Consider the following 12,493-nt stretch of genomic DNA (forward strand, 5'->3'; position numbering starts at 1 on the left):
AGAAAGTATTATAATGTTTGCCTTTCTATTACTAATAATATAAAAGCAATCGTTATAATACTTTTGTATACATTTTAATTCCTTTGTTTAACTGTTCTATCTGATTATTAGACAGACTTCTATACGTATTAGTCAGAACTGTTAACGACGACAGCGAACAAGAGGGAGAATGTGAGCACTATGTGCTCAGGCACTGCCGCTCTCAGCGCCGTCAAAATAAAAGTGCCGCCTCGAAAGCATCGGCCAAACAGGAAAAACTTATCGGCCACTATTTGAAAAATGCCAAATATAAATATAAATAGGGCTGCACGATTAATCGAAATTAAATCGCGATTAGGCAGAAGCTGCGATTGTCATGCGTATCTTTCAGTGAAGCACGGTTCTGTGATCAGTAGTAAATGATCACAGAACCGTGAACGAAGAAGGCCAGAGGGCGCTCTCTCGCTGAAACTCCAAATACACAGAAGAAACCCAGGAAATGCCTATAGCGGTTGCTGAATAAACAGAAGATTTAACTTATGAAGTGAGTTTGGAGTCAAAACATGTTATTAAATGTGGTATTTTCATGTTCTTTCAGATGGAACAGCATTTACTGCACAGAGCCGTAGTTCACTGACAAGCTACGCAAACAGCTTTCATAATCGCAGAACGATTTCTTTGATCTCATAATCGCGTGATTAAATCGTCTGTGATAATGAACGCGATTTTGCGTAGCTCGTCAGTGAACTACGGCTCTGTGCAGTAAATGTTGCTCCATCTGAAAGCACGTGCTGGAGATTTACTACTAATCACAGAACCGGCTTTACTGACAAGATACGCATGACAATCACATTCGATTAATCGTGCAGCCCTAAATATAAACTAACTACACTCCCATCATGTGACTTCAATGTCACCACCATTATGCTTCTGTCAGCTTTTTCCGTTTTTAATTGAAAAAACATTTTCCTTGAAAGTTTGAATTGGAATAGTTTGCAAGAGCATTTTTCTAAACGCCAAGTAGATTGTTTACCTGTTCGGTGTGATGACGTTTAATGTCCCCTGACAACTTCTGTAGTCCCATTTAGCCACTTGTTAACTTAAGTCTATTACTGATGTAATTTATGTTGTAGAATAAACATGCAAATATCTTGAGCTTGTGTTAAACACAGACCTTATTTCAGACATTTAACCAAAAACCCTTTCAAAAAAAACATTGAACGGACGTGCTAAAATGCTAACTCGTTTCTGGGTTTCGGCCTACAAATACATCATCCCTGAAACACTCTATACCCCACTTTTATATTTTCAAAGTTGTGTTCACAAAGCTTTACATGACAGCTTTCAATATAAAATATCTGACTTGTTGTTTGGCGGTGCTTATGTTTCTCTCACACTCCACACGTCGTGTTCTTCTCAGACGAAAGAGGAGCAGTCTCAGATTACCAGTCAGGTCACCGGACAGATCGGCTGGAGACGTGAGGGCATCAAATATCGCCGCAACGAACTCTTCCTGGATGTACTGGAAAGTGTGAACTTGCTGATGTCACCGCAGGGTGAGCCTTACTGCCCTCTACTGGTTGGGTTAAAGTACTACATGGTGAATTTTACCATCATTTATTACTTTGTAATGAAGCTGCACATAGTGATGTTTTGTGCATGCAGGTCAGGTGTTGAGTGCACATGTCTCAGGGCGTGTGGTGATGAAAAGCTACCTGAGTGGAATGCCAGAGTGCAAGTTTGGCATGAACGACAAGATTGTCATCGACAAGCAGGGCAAAGGTGGCACGACTGATGACTCGGGCAAAAGGTGAGTTGGATGACACTCAAATGGAAATGTGAATGCCACTGTGGTGAGTAAACCATTGAACATGATGGAGATACATTGTTTATGCTTGTTACTAATTTACTAATTGCCATTTAATGACTCATAAGGCCAAACTAAAGTGTTTTATTTAATTTTACACCTTTAAAAATTCTAATATTTTTTAAGTTAAAGGGCTTATAAAACTCAAAATCTCTCTACAATAAAAACATACTCCTAAGTTTGATACCTCAAAGCAAACTCCCCAGTTTAAAATGAGTTTTCTGAAACACCAGGATTTGCAATCACCCCATTTGTGATGTCATGATGTTCCTCTACATGGCCCCTTAACGTGCATATGTAATTCAAGGAGGTTTGCTCTTGGCAACTCATGTATGTGCATCAATCACTAGAGCGATATACTGCTGTAAGACCATCCATTGTTGTTCTTTCTGTGGATGTAGACAAACTGCACCTCAAAGTAAACTGTGCATACCCTTCAAACTGTTAGAAATGCATGGCTGAAGTTTATTTTTAACATGTGCCTGAGTGATTGAATAAGAATGTGTCATTTCGTGATGGTCTCTTCATTTTTAATTTTAAATATCTTCTATTAGTGATGGGCGGTATACCGGTTCATACCGAATACCGGTGATTTTTTTAATGATATGAATTTTTAAAATACCGCAATACCAGTATATGTCACTTAAACAACGTTGGGAACGCGACACTGTTTGAAAGGGGTCCCTTTTCACATATGGTTAACACCCGGTCATGCATGGAAAAAAAAAAAACTGTATAATTTTGGAAAATGCCGTGATATAAATTTTTGGTCATACCGCCCAGCACTATCTTCTATTGAAATCTATGGCAATATTTTGTCCTTGAAGGCAATTGTTGTTTGCACTGGTTCATTTCAGTCTGACTCGGGCTCAAACATATATGACTGTATTACAGCGCTGACCATCTTGAGCAGGGGTGGGCAAACTTGGCCCTTCCAGGCCAGTTTCCTTCAGAGTTTAGCTCCAACCCTAATCAAACACACCTGATCCAGCTAATCATTGTCTTCAAGACTACTAGAAGGCTGCAGGCAGGTTTATCAGGGTTGGATCAAATCTCTGCAGGAAAGTGGCCTGGAAGGGCCAAGTTTGCCCATCACTGATCTTGAGCATCAAAATACACGTCACTCATGCTGTGCGTGGATGCAGCGCAATGATGTGGCTGTTTACTTGTGTTTTTGAAAGAGGTAACTCCACTTGAAATGACGTGTTTGTGACCGAGTTAAAATTTGTATGGAAAATGATGAAAACATTTTAACTTTTTTATTGCAACAAAACTTTGATAATCTGATAGGCTAACTTCCAGAAACATCTGAAAATTAATTTCATGACCCCTTTAAAGGGAATTTAGCATTGGCATTTGTGTCACTATCTCACAAAACTCCTGCAGTTCCATCATGAACCCCTAGAGGTTCACAAACCCACGTTTGCGAACCATAATTAAAAAAAATGGAGTTGAGGTGTCACATATTAGTATATTTTTGAATCTCTCCCCTCCATTCACCTGTCATATAAGGACTTCTCACAATCCAGTAAATTCCTGATGAATTGTTGAAGTAAAATGGGTTATAAATGCCAGTTCACATTGACTTCAGGAACTTCGAATGTAAGGCCTTATGAGCAGAACATTTGGACACAATATTACAAGAAGTCTCACATGAAGTGAATTCATTCCTCCTGGCTTTTTTGTGTTCTGTAACATCCCGTCTTGCAGCCTCACTCTCCCCCTGTTGCCTTTTGTGCTGGTAGGTATATGTATCTTTACAGAGGAATGTTTGATTCTGAGGTGCCGTTGGTTTAGCCCTTTATTTCTTCCATTTTTTTCTGTTGATTTGTGTCCCTCTCTCCTCTCTCCTGCTGGACTTCAGTGAGTTGGGGGGCAGGTAGCGTAACTCACTCCTGACGTCACCTGATTTATCACCTGCACTCTGTCCTGTCTTAGCTCGTTTGTCAGCTGTCTTCGTGTCATGCCATCAGATGTCTCGATAAAGATGATCTTTTTGCATGGGATGACACTGCCATTGCCCCATGATGTGTGAGGTGTTTAGCGGCTCTAAGTGAAGGAGCGTAGCTTTTTCTTCAGTTCATTTGTCTTGTCTCATACTGACAGTCTTTCCCCTGTCTTGTTTTTCTGAAAAGCCTCTTTCCTGAATAAAGCCATTCTCAGTAGGGTCTGTGTTAAAGTTATCTTTTCTTTTGACCCCTCAAACGCCTGCCCCCTTGGCTCTGACCACAACATAACGCTTTATTTTATCTGGTATCAGCAAATCACAACCCTCTTACAGACTTTCCCATGCAGTTTTGTTGTGGTCACAGTGCTAGAAACAAACATCCTTCCCAACATAATGACAGTATAGCAGACATGTTATTGTGCATCATGGGTAACAGAGGTAGGCGGTATGACCAAAATCTTGCTTAATCTAATAATTGTATTTATTACAATATGCTCTACCATTCAAAATTTTGGATTTTAAATTGTAATAGTTTACAACATTACTGTTTTTTTTTTGGTCAAATTAATGCAGCCTTGGTGAATATAATTGACTTCTCGCAAAACCATTAAAAAAAATTTGACCCCAAAACTTTTGAGCAGAATTGTAGTTATACATAATAATAATACATAATACATATTTATGGAAAATTCCTGTAATGAAAGATTTAGTGTCATTTATTTTCTCTTGTTATTTGGAACTTGGACATATACTCAAAACAAAAAAAGAAAATGTCAAATTCTGCAACACAAGTAAAAATTTGAACAAACAACCATAAACAACCCTTCTCACCGGTAGCAATCTAAAAGCGTCCTGCGTTGTATATCAGAATATTAACCTGTTGACCATTTTCTGCCGTCACACAGTATACTGTCATGCCGCCCACCCCTGATGAGTAATGTGTGTTTGGTCTCTCTGCAGTCTCTGCTCATGCTTCATTGTTTCCTCATCGTTTCTCTCCTCTGTGTCTCCTGCTGCAGTGGGAAACAGTCCATTGCGATCGATGACTGCACGTTCCACCAGTGTGTCCGTCTCAGCAAGTTTGACTCGGAGCGCAGTATTAGCTTCATTCCTCCCGATGGAGAGTATGAGCTCATGAGGTCAGTGAAGATTGTGTGTGTGTGTGTGTCTGCATATGAGTGTGCCACACAGCACAATGACAGCGTCCTTGTCTCAGGTACCGCACCACTAAAGACATCATCCTCCCCTTTCGTGTCATCCCATTGGTCCGAGAGGTGGGCCGCACCAAGCTGGAGGTAAAGGTGGTGATCAAGTCCAACTTCAAACCCTCCCTGCTGGCACAGAAGATAGAGGTGAGACTGACAGCAGAAATAACATTCATTATTCTGGAAGTGCCTCATTAGTTGTACATATTGCAGTGAAAATCATGTGTTTCTCTACAGGTGCGCATTCCTACTCCACTCAACACCAGTGGGGTTCAGGTCATCTGTATGAAGGGGAAAGCCAAGTACAAAGCCAGTGAGAACGCCATTGTTTGGAAGTACGGCTTGATTTTACTGTACAAGTTTCAAATCCCACTGTTCAGATTTTTACCCTTCTACTAAGGAGTGAGGATTTCATAAAACAAAATTTGTTTTGTTCTTGCTTCAAGGCATATTAAAGGGATAGTTCACCCAAAAATGAAAATTTTATGTTTATCTGCTTACCCCCAGGGCATCCAAGATGTAGGTGACTTTGTTTCTTCAGTAGAACACATTTGATGATTTTTAACTCCAACCATTGCAGTCTATCAGTCGTATAATACATGGCAATGGTAACAAAATCTATGAGAGTAAAAAAAACATGCACGGACAAATCCAAATTAAACCCTGCAGCTCGTGACGACACATTGATGTCCTAAGACACGAAACGATCAGTTTGTGCCAGAAACCGAACAGTATTTATATCATTTTTTACCTCTATTACAACACTGTCCAACTGCTTTGGGCGCGCGCACGGCATCCGGTGCGTGAGGAACTATCCCTTTAACTTATGCTCCCACTGTCATAGAAAAACCCAGGAATAGCGGGTTTTATACTTGTAATTTCAAGGACCATATGTTTAAAACTACAGAAAGTTTTTATTTTATTTATCCATCCATCCATTCATCCACCCATCCAAATACTTAATCCTTTCATCCATCCATCCATCCATCCAAATACTCCACCCATCGATACAAATCATCCATCCATCTGTCCATTCATCCATCTGTTGGTTCAAATACACCATCCCTCCATCCAAATACTCAGTTGAGTATTATTATTCAGGATGTTTTTGCCTTTTTGGAGAAATTTGTACAATAGTAAATATACTCATTTAAAGCTGTAAATTCCAAGGATTGGTACTTAACATGCAAATGAAAATCTTTCTGAGAATTTAAAGGCGAGTTGAAATGGAAGTAGTGACATCTTTTTTTACATATTGTGCTGATTTTTGTTGTTCTTTTTTTGTAGGATCAAGCGAATGGCTGGTATGAAGGAATCTCAGATCAGTGCGGAAATTGAGCTGTTGCCCACTAATGACAAAAAGAAGTGGGCTCGCCCACCCATCTCCATGAACTTTGAGGTCAGCTTGAATTCTTGAAGACCCCCAATCTGTATATGCTACTCTATACACTGTAACAAAACCACCACACCGATTTAGATGAGTTTCAGCTTTCATTTGGTGTCATATAGTGACTGGTGTGTATGTGTGCGAGTCAGGGGTCCCCAACATCTCTCAGGGACTTTGCATTTGTGCACTTAACCGTCTTTTCATGTCACACTTTAACTTTCATCCTCATTTACCACTTTGTTTACTTGTCTGAAGTTTACCCTTCGTCTTTGCATCAGCGAAATCTCTCCCTGCATTTCAACATTTCTCCTGAGATTAGTTTGAAGGCAAATGCAACTTCAAAAAGATGCATTTCACTAAATACATAAGTGAGGGCCTAGAATATTAGGGAGTCCCTTTTCTAAAACTTCTTTAGTCCTGATCTGAGGCAGGAGATTTTGGAGATGTCAAAACATAGAAGCCATGTCTGCCTTTATGGTCTTGAACACCGTGCTCGCTCCTTTCATGTGCACACAAACTCCACTCTGCGGAAGGCGCCGGAGGATTTATCTTAATGCGAAGGCATTTTGGTTGAACAGCACAGAGACGAAAGCACAGTTTAGTGATGAGCTCACTGTCGACTACTATGCTCGTGCTATCTACGTTACGTTTCAGACAACACTACAGACTCGACCCTGCAGATTTAAGTGTGCGACTTCTAATAACACTTACACCATCTGACCTCAGTGTGTTTCAGCTCTGAGAGATGATGAGGCTCCTTTTGCAGTGTATCGCCTTCATTTGGTAACTTTGTGATTGTCGTCTTAATCCTAATAAAATGCGTAATCAGTTACTCTTAATGGAGTTGGTGTTTTTGTTTCATATTATATAAATATCGTATGGCATTTTAAAGTTGATTGAATGGAAGTAGACCGTTCGCAACACCTTGGTTCCCTCGACAAAAACCCAATAAGATTTTTCCATAGACTTCTGGATTATTGCAGAAAATAAGCACTGTGACCAACAAAAGTGTTTGATTCTTACACGTTTTGTTTTTCATGATAATCTTCACAAATAAATGCAACTTTTATGAGTTTTGACGCCTAAATACAATCACCAGAAATAAAAAGCTAAACGTTGGCTATAAACAAACTACACCACGGTCACATGACTTTAACGTCACCACTATTACGCTTCTGACTGCTCTTTCAGTCTTTATGTGAAAACATTTCCCCTAGAAGTTTAAGTTGGAATAGTTTGCAAAAGTACAATTATAAACACAATGAAACTGAAAGCAACTAATGAGTAGATGAGTTTACCTTGTTCGGTGTGATGACGTTTAATGTCCATGACAACCTCTGTAGTCCCATCTAGACACTTAACAACTGCCTTTTTCAAGACGAGTGAAAGCTTTAAAAAATTGTAAAAGGTATTAAGGGGAAGTCGTGGCCTAATGCTTAGAGAGTCGAACTCGTAACCCAAAGGTTGTGGGTTTGAGTCTTATACCGGCAGGGATTGTAGGTGGGGGGAGTGAATGTACAGCACTCTCTCCCACCTTCAATACCACGACTGAGGTGCCCTTGAGCAAGGCACCGAACCCCCAACTGCTCCCCGGGCGCCGCAGCAAAAAATGGCTGCCCACTGCTCCGGGTGTGTGTTCACTGCTGTGTTTGTGCGCTTAGGATGGGATAAATGCAGAGCACTAATTCCGAGTATGGGTCACCATACTTGGCCACATGTCACTTCACTTCACTTTATTACTGATGTATTATATGTGACCCTGGACCACAAAACCAGTCTTAAGTTGCTGGGGTATATTTGTAGCAATAGCCAAAAATACATTGTATGGGTCAAAATTATTGATTTTTTTTTATGCCAAAAATCATTAGGACATTAAGTAAAGATCCATTAAGTAAGAAGATATTTTGTAAATTTCCTACTGTAAATATATAAAAACGTACTTTTTGATTAGTAATATGCATTGCTAAGAACTTCATTTGGACGACTTTAAAGGCGATTTTCTCAATATTTTGATTTTTTTGCACCCTCAGATTCCAGATTTTCAAATAGCTGTATCTCGGCCAAATATTGTCATATCCTAACAAACCATACATCAATGGAAAGCTTATTTCCATAGGAGGTTTTGTGGTCCAGGGTCACGTATGTCATAGAATAAAATGTGAAAATGTCTTAAGTTTCTGTTAACCTTCATCATATGTTAGGTTTGTATCTTTTAGAGAACCCCACAATTGTTTTTTAAGAATCTAAATCTATTGGATAAGTGAAAATTAAGGGCAAAAGACTTCAAACTAACCATTCCAAACAAGTGTTTGGAGGTTTTATCTGGACTTTTCGTTTACTATGGGCAGATCATTTTTTGATTTTATGTGGAAGTTTTAATGGATGGGTTTATATTGGCTGCAGTGTGCTGTAATCCTCTAGATCAGTGATGGGCAAACTTGGCCCTTCCAAGCCACTTTCCTGTGATTTGATTTGATTTGATCCAACCCTGATAAAACTCACCTGCCTGTAGCCTTCTAGTAGTCTTGAAGACAATGATTAACTGGATCAGGTGTGTTTGATTAGGGTTGGAGCTAAACTCCGAAGGAAACTGGCCTGGAAGGGCCAAGTTTGCCCACCCTGCTCAAGATGGAAGCATTTAATCAAACTGGCCAAAATGCTGGATACACGAACACAACAAGAATGTGTAGAACCTAGTGAATTATGGACGTTCATCTGTGGAGAAAAAAAGAAAATGACGTGGATACTATGTCAAACCCCCCAAAACCTCTTCATGAGTGAGACTTCTAACTGAAAAACCTTTTTGCTTCATTGTTCAATGGCTTTGTTTAGCACAAAAAGTAAAGGAGCTTCAGTCAGACATATCAAGTGAAAAGTGACGTGACATGTGGCCAAGTATGGTGACCCATACTCGGAATTAGTGCTCTGCATTTACCCATCCAAAGTGCACACACACAGCAGTGAACGCACACACACTGTGAACACACACCCGGAGCAGTGGGCAGCCATTTTTTTTTTTTTGCTGCGGCGCCCGGGGAGCAGTTGGGGGTTCGGGGCTTTGCTCAAGGGCACCTCAGTCGTGGTATTGAAGGTGGGAGAGAGCGCTGTACATTCACTCCCCCACCTACAACCCCTGCCTGTTACAAGTCCGACTCTCTAACCATTAGGCCACGACTTCCCCAAGAGCTCTGCATAACACCAATGGGTGGCACAAAACAAACTATTACTTAAAAATCAACCATGTGAATCACTAAACTTAAAGGTATAGTCTCCCAAAAATGAAAATTCTGTCACCAGTCTTGGGGAATGTTACTTTTGAAAGTAATGCATTACAATATTGCGTTACTCCCTAAAAAAACTCCCTACTTTTTATCATCTAGGCAAGGCAAGTTTATTTATATAGCACATTTCATACACAGTGGTAATTCAAAGTGCTTTACATAAAAGAAAGTAAAATAATCATTTAAAAAAAAATCACAAAAATAAAACAAGGAATTTAAAAACTTTGAAAATGATTTAAAAATTAATTTAAAATAAATTTAAGACCTTTAAAAATAGAAAATGATTATGCATACATAAAATACAGTGCAATCAGTTCGGACATTGCACAGTGCTCATTCAATAAAGGCTGGGCTAGCTTGTTTGTTTATTTATTTTTAATATAAAAAAGTTCTATTTTTTGTACATTTAAAAGCCCTTTCACACCAAAAGTGAAACGAATAAGCCTCAGGTTGATGGAAATGTAAATTCATGTCTGTATAGCAGAGGGCACAGCTCAAACAGACCTTTCAATTAGATGGAGAAGAAATTCAACACTTCAGCAATTAAAAAAAAAGTACAAATAAATGAAACGAATGTTATGTTTATCTAAAGTCATTTTTGCTTATTAGTATTGGAATTGGATCACCGAAGGTCAGCAGCAAAGACATTGGTAAATAAAATGGGATTAAATACATAAAGGATATTTGTGGTATTTAAAGGTCCCATGACATGCTGCTTTTTAGATGCTTTTATATAGGCCTAAGTGGTCCCTAGTACTGTATCTGAAGTCTCTTTCCCGTATTGCAGGTTTGCATCATATTCTGAGTTTGTTTTTCACTGTTTTTATTCACTTTGAGGAATACTGAATCTGTTTTTGTGTGAGTGAGATGAACTACAGTAACATCATGGTCACACAACGCCTCTGCACTACTCGTGATTTCAACATGGGGACAGGAGAGCTGCCAGTCAATAAATTGGAAAAACTGGCATTATTTTTTAAAAAAGTAACCGATATTTTCTTCTAAATTCAAAAGCAATGTGTTACTTTACTAGTTACTTGAAAAAAGTAATCTGATTACATAACTCGCATTACTTGTAATGCGTTACCGTCAACACTATCTGTCACTTATCTGTATGATCTGTATGACTTACTTTCTTCTGTGGAACACTAAAGATATTTTGAGAATTTTTTGGAGGTCATTGTTTACCAAAAACTGTTTGGTTACCAAAATTCTTCAAAATATCTTCTTTTCACAGAAGAAAAAATGCATGCAGGTTTGGAATGACGTGAATTTTTATTTTTGGATGCACTATTCCTTTTATTTATTCAATGGTTGGCAATTGGGAGAAAATCATGTGCTCATGTCATTTCTGCATAGAATGCCTCTTCAAAATACAAGATAAATCTCTGTTTATATTTAACATACATTTACATGACTATTTTTAGAGTTTTATTGCTTTGACATAAGCCACACAGGAGAATAATTCAGTAAATGAGACCATTAGGAATGCTTACAAGCACTGTTTGTGGGTTCGGATGGTTGTTGGTGGTCTGATGTTGCCTGCAGAGATTTGCACCGACGTTATAGCTGGTTGGGAAAAGTTTGGAGCTATTTTCCTGCGGCAGGGATGGGCAGGGGGTGGTTGTGTGGGAAGTCACTCATTAGCGCAAGTATTTAGGCTGACGTCATGGCCAATCATTAAGTGGGTGCAGGAGCCAGAGGACCTACTGATGGATCGATGGCCAATTAAACTCTCATCTCTCAGGGCACCTGAAAGAGATTCTCCTGTCCCGCTATGTCTTTTTCTCCTCCGTCCTTCCGTCTCCCTCTCCCTTTCTTTTTTGCTCTTTCCCAGAGTGAGTGACAGGGAAGGGTCAAGCAGCCACCGGTTCCGCAGTCACCTGGAGTGCAGCCAAAGCCTGGGCCTCCAGCCAAATTCAAAACCACTCGCAAAAGATATGAAGCTGCCTTTCAGGTGCCCTTCTCCAAATCCATGTTTCTCTCTGCTTCAGGAATTCCATACTTTATGTTAATGCAGCGGTGTCATTGCTATTCATATGATACTGACTGAAAACCAACCGTCAGCTCGCTGAATAGTGACACGATTGCCTAGAGCCGAACTGAACTTGTTTCATAATTGCTGAACTTTGCAACATTTATAGTTATAGAACTGTAACTATAATACAGTTAAAGAACATTGAACTAAACTGAGCTAAATAATGACACTATTATCTTCCACAGAGCTGCTTTACAGTTCAAATTGAATTTGTTTACAGCATTGACACTCATTTTTCTGTTTTCTTAATGTGTAGCTGCTTTTGAAACAATCTGTATTGAATAAAGAGCTGTATAAATTAATGACGACCTTCAGTGGCATTTTGCTTATGTATATGTGTAAGCAGTCGTAATTTGATTTTAAAAGATTAGATTAGCAATTTGCGACTGAATGTGGGTGCCCAGTCTTTGTTTGGCATACAAGAATTTTTAATAAATGCATCATCTTTTAGGCGTCAACAAAAAAATGCATCATGAATGTGAAGCCAACAGCATTGAACACCCTGTACATTGACCCTGCAGGTCAAAGAAGATATCCATCATAAGTGACTGACTTCCTCTCAGAGACACTGACTTCTCTCCATAGTGATGTGAGAGTTAAAGGGGTCATATGATGCTATTTTAAAGATCATTATTTTGTGTATTTGGTGTAACAGAATATGTTGACATGCCATAGCAAAGTCGGAATTTACCCTTTTTTTTTTTCTTTTTTTTTAGAAATAACCTTTGTGCACAGCCAGCCTTGTACTCTTCTAGGTTCAAAAAACTGTCGTCCATAAAATGCGTTGC

General features: G+C 39.2%; 1 protein-coding gene across 1 annotated transcript in view; it reads left to right on the top strand.

Moving 5' to 3' along the window:
• LOC107670579 (AP-2 complex subunit mu-A-like) overlaps positions 1-6,416 on the top strand; it is a 12,955-nt gene extending 6,539 nt beyond the window's left edge. The window contains exons 6-12 of the mRNA XM_016463214.1: positions 1,400-1,535; positions 1,645-1,789; positions 3,711-3,725; positions 4,814-4,933; positions 5,011-5,146; positions 5,237-5,334; positions 6,287-6,416. Coding sequence (XP_016318700.1) covers positions 1,400-1,535; positions 1,645-1,789; positions 3,711-3,725; positions 4,814-4,933; positions 5,011-5,146; positions 5,237-5,334; positions 6,287-6,416 — 780 coding nt within the window. The remainder of the gene's footprint in view (positions 1-1,399; positions 1,536-1,644; positions 1,790-3,710; positions 3,726-4,813; positions 4,934-5,010; positions 5,147-5,236; positions 5,335-6,286) is intronic.
• Positions 6,417-12,493: the final 6,077 nt, after the last annotated feature.

Source organism: Sinocyclocheilus anshuiensis, unplaced genomic scaffold, assembly GCF_001515605.1.
Source record: "Sinocyclocheilus anshuiensis isolate Anshui unplaced genomic scaffold, SAMN03320099.WGS_v1.1 scaffold140, whole genome shotgun sequence".
Classification (NCBI taxonomy): Eukaryota; Metazoa; Chordata; class Actinopteri; order Cypriniformes; family Cyprinidae; genus Sinocyclocheilus; species Sinocyclocheilus anshuiensis.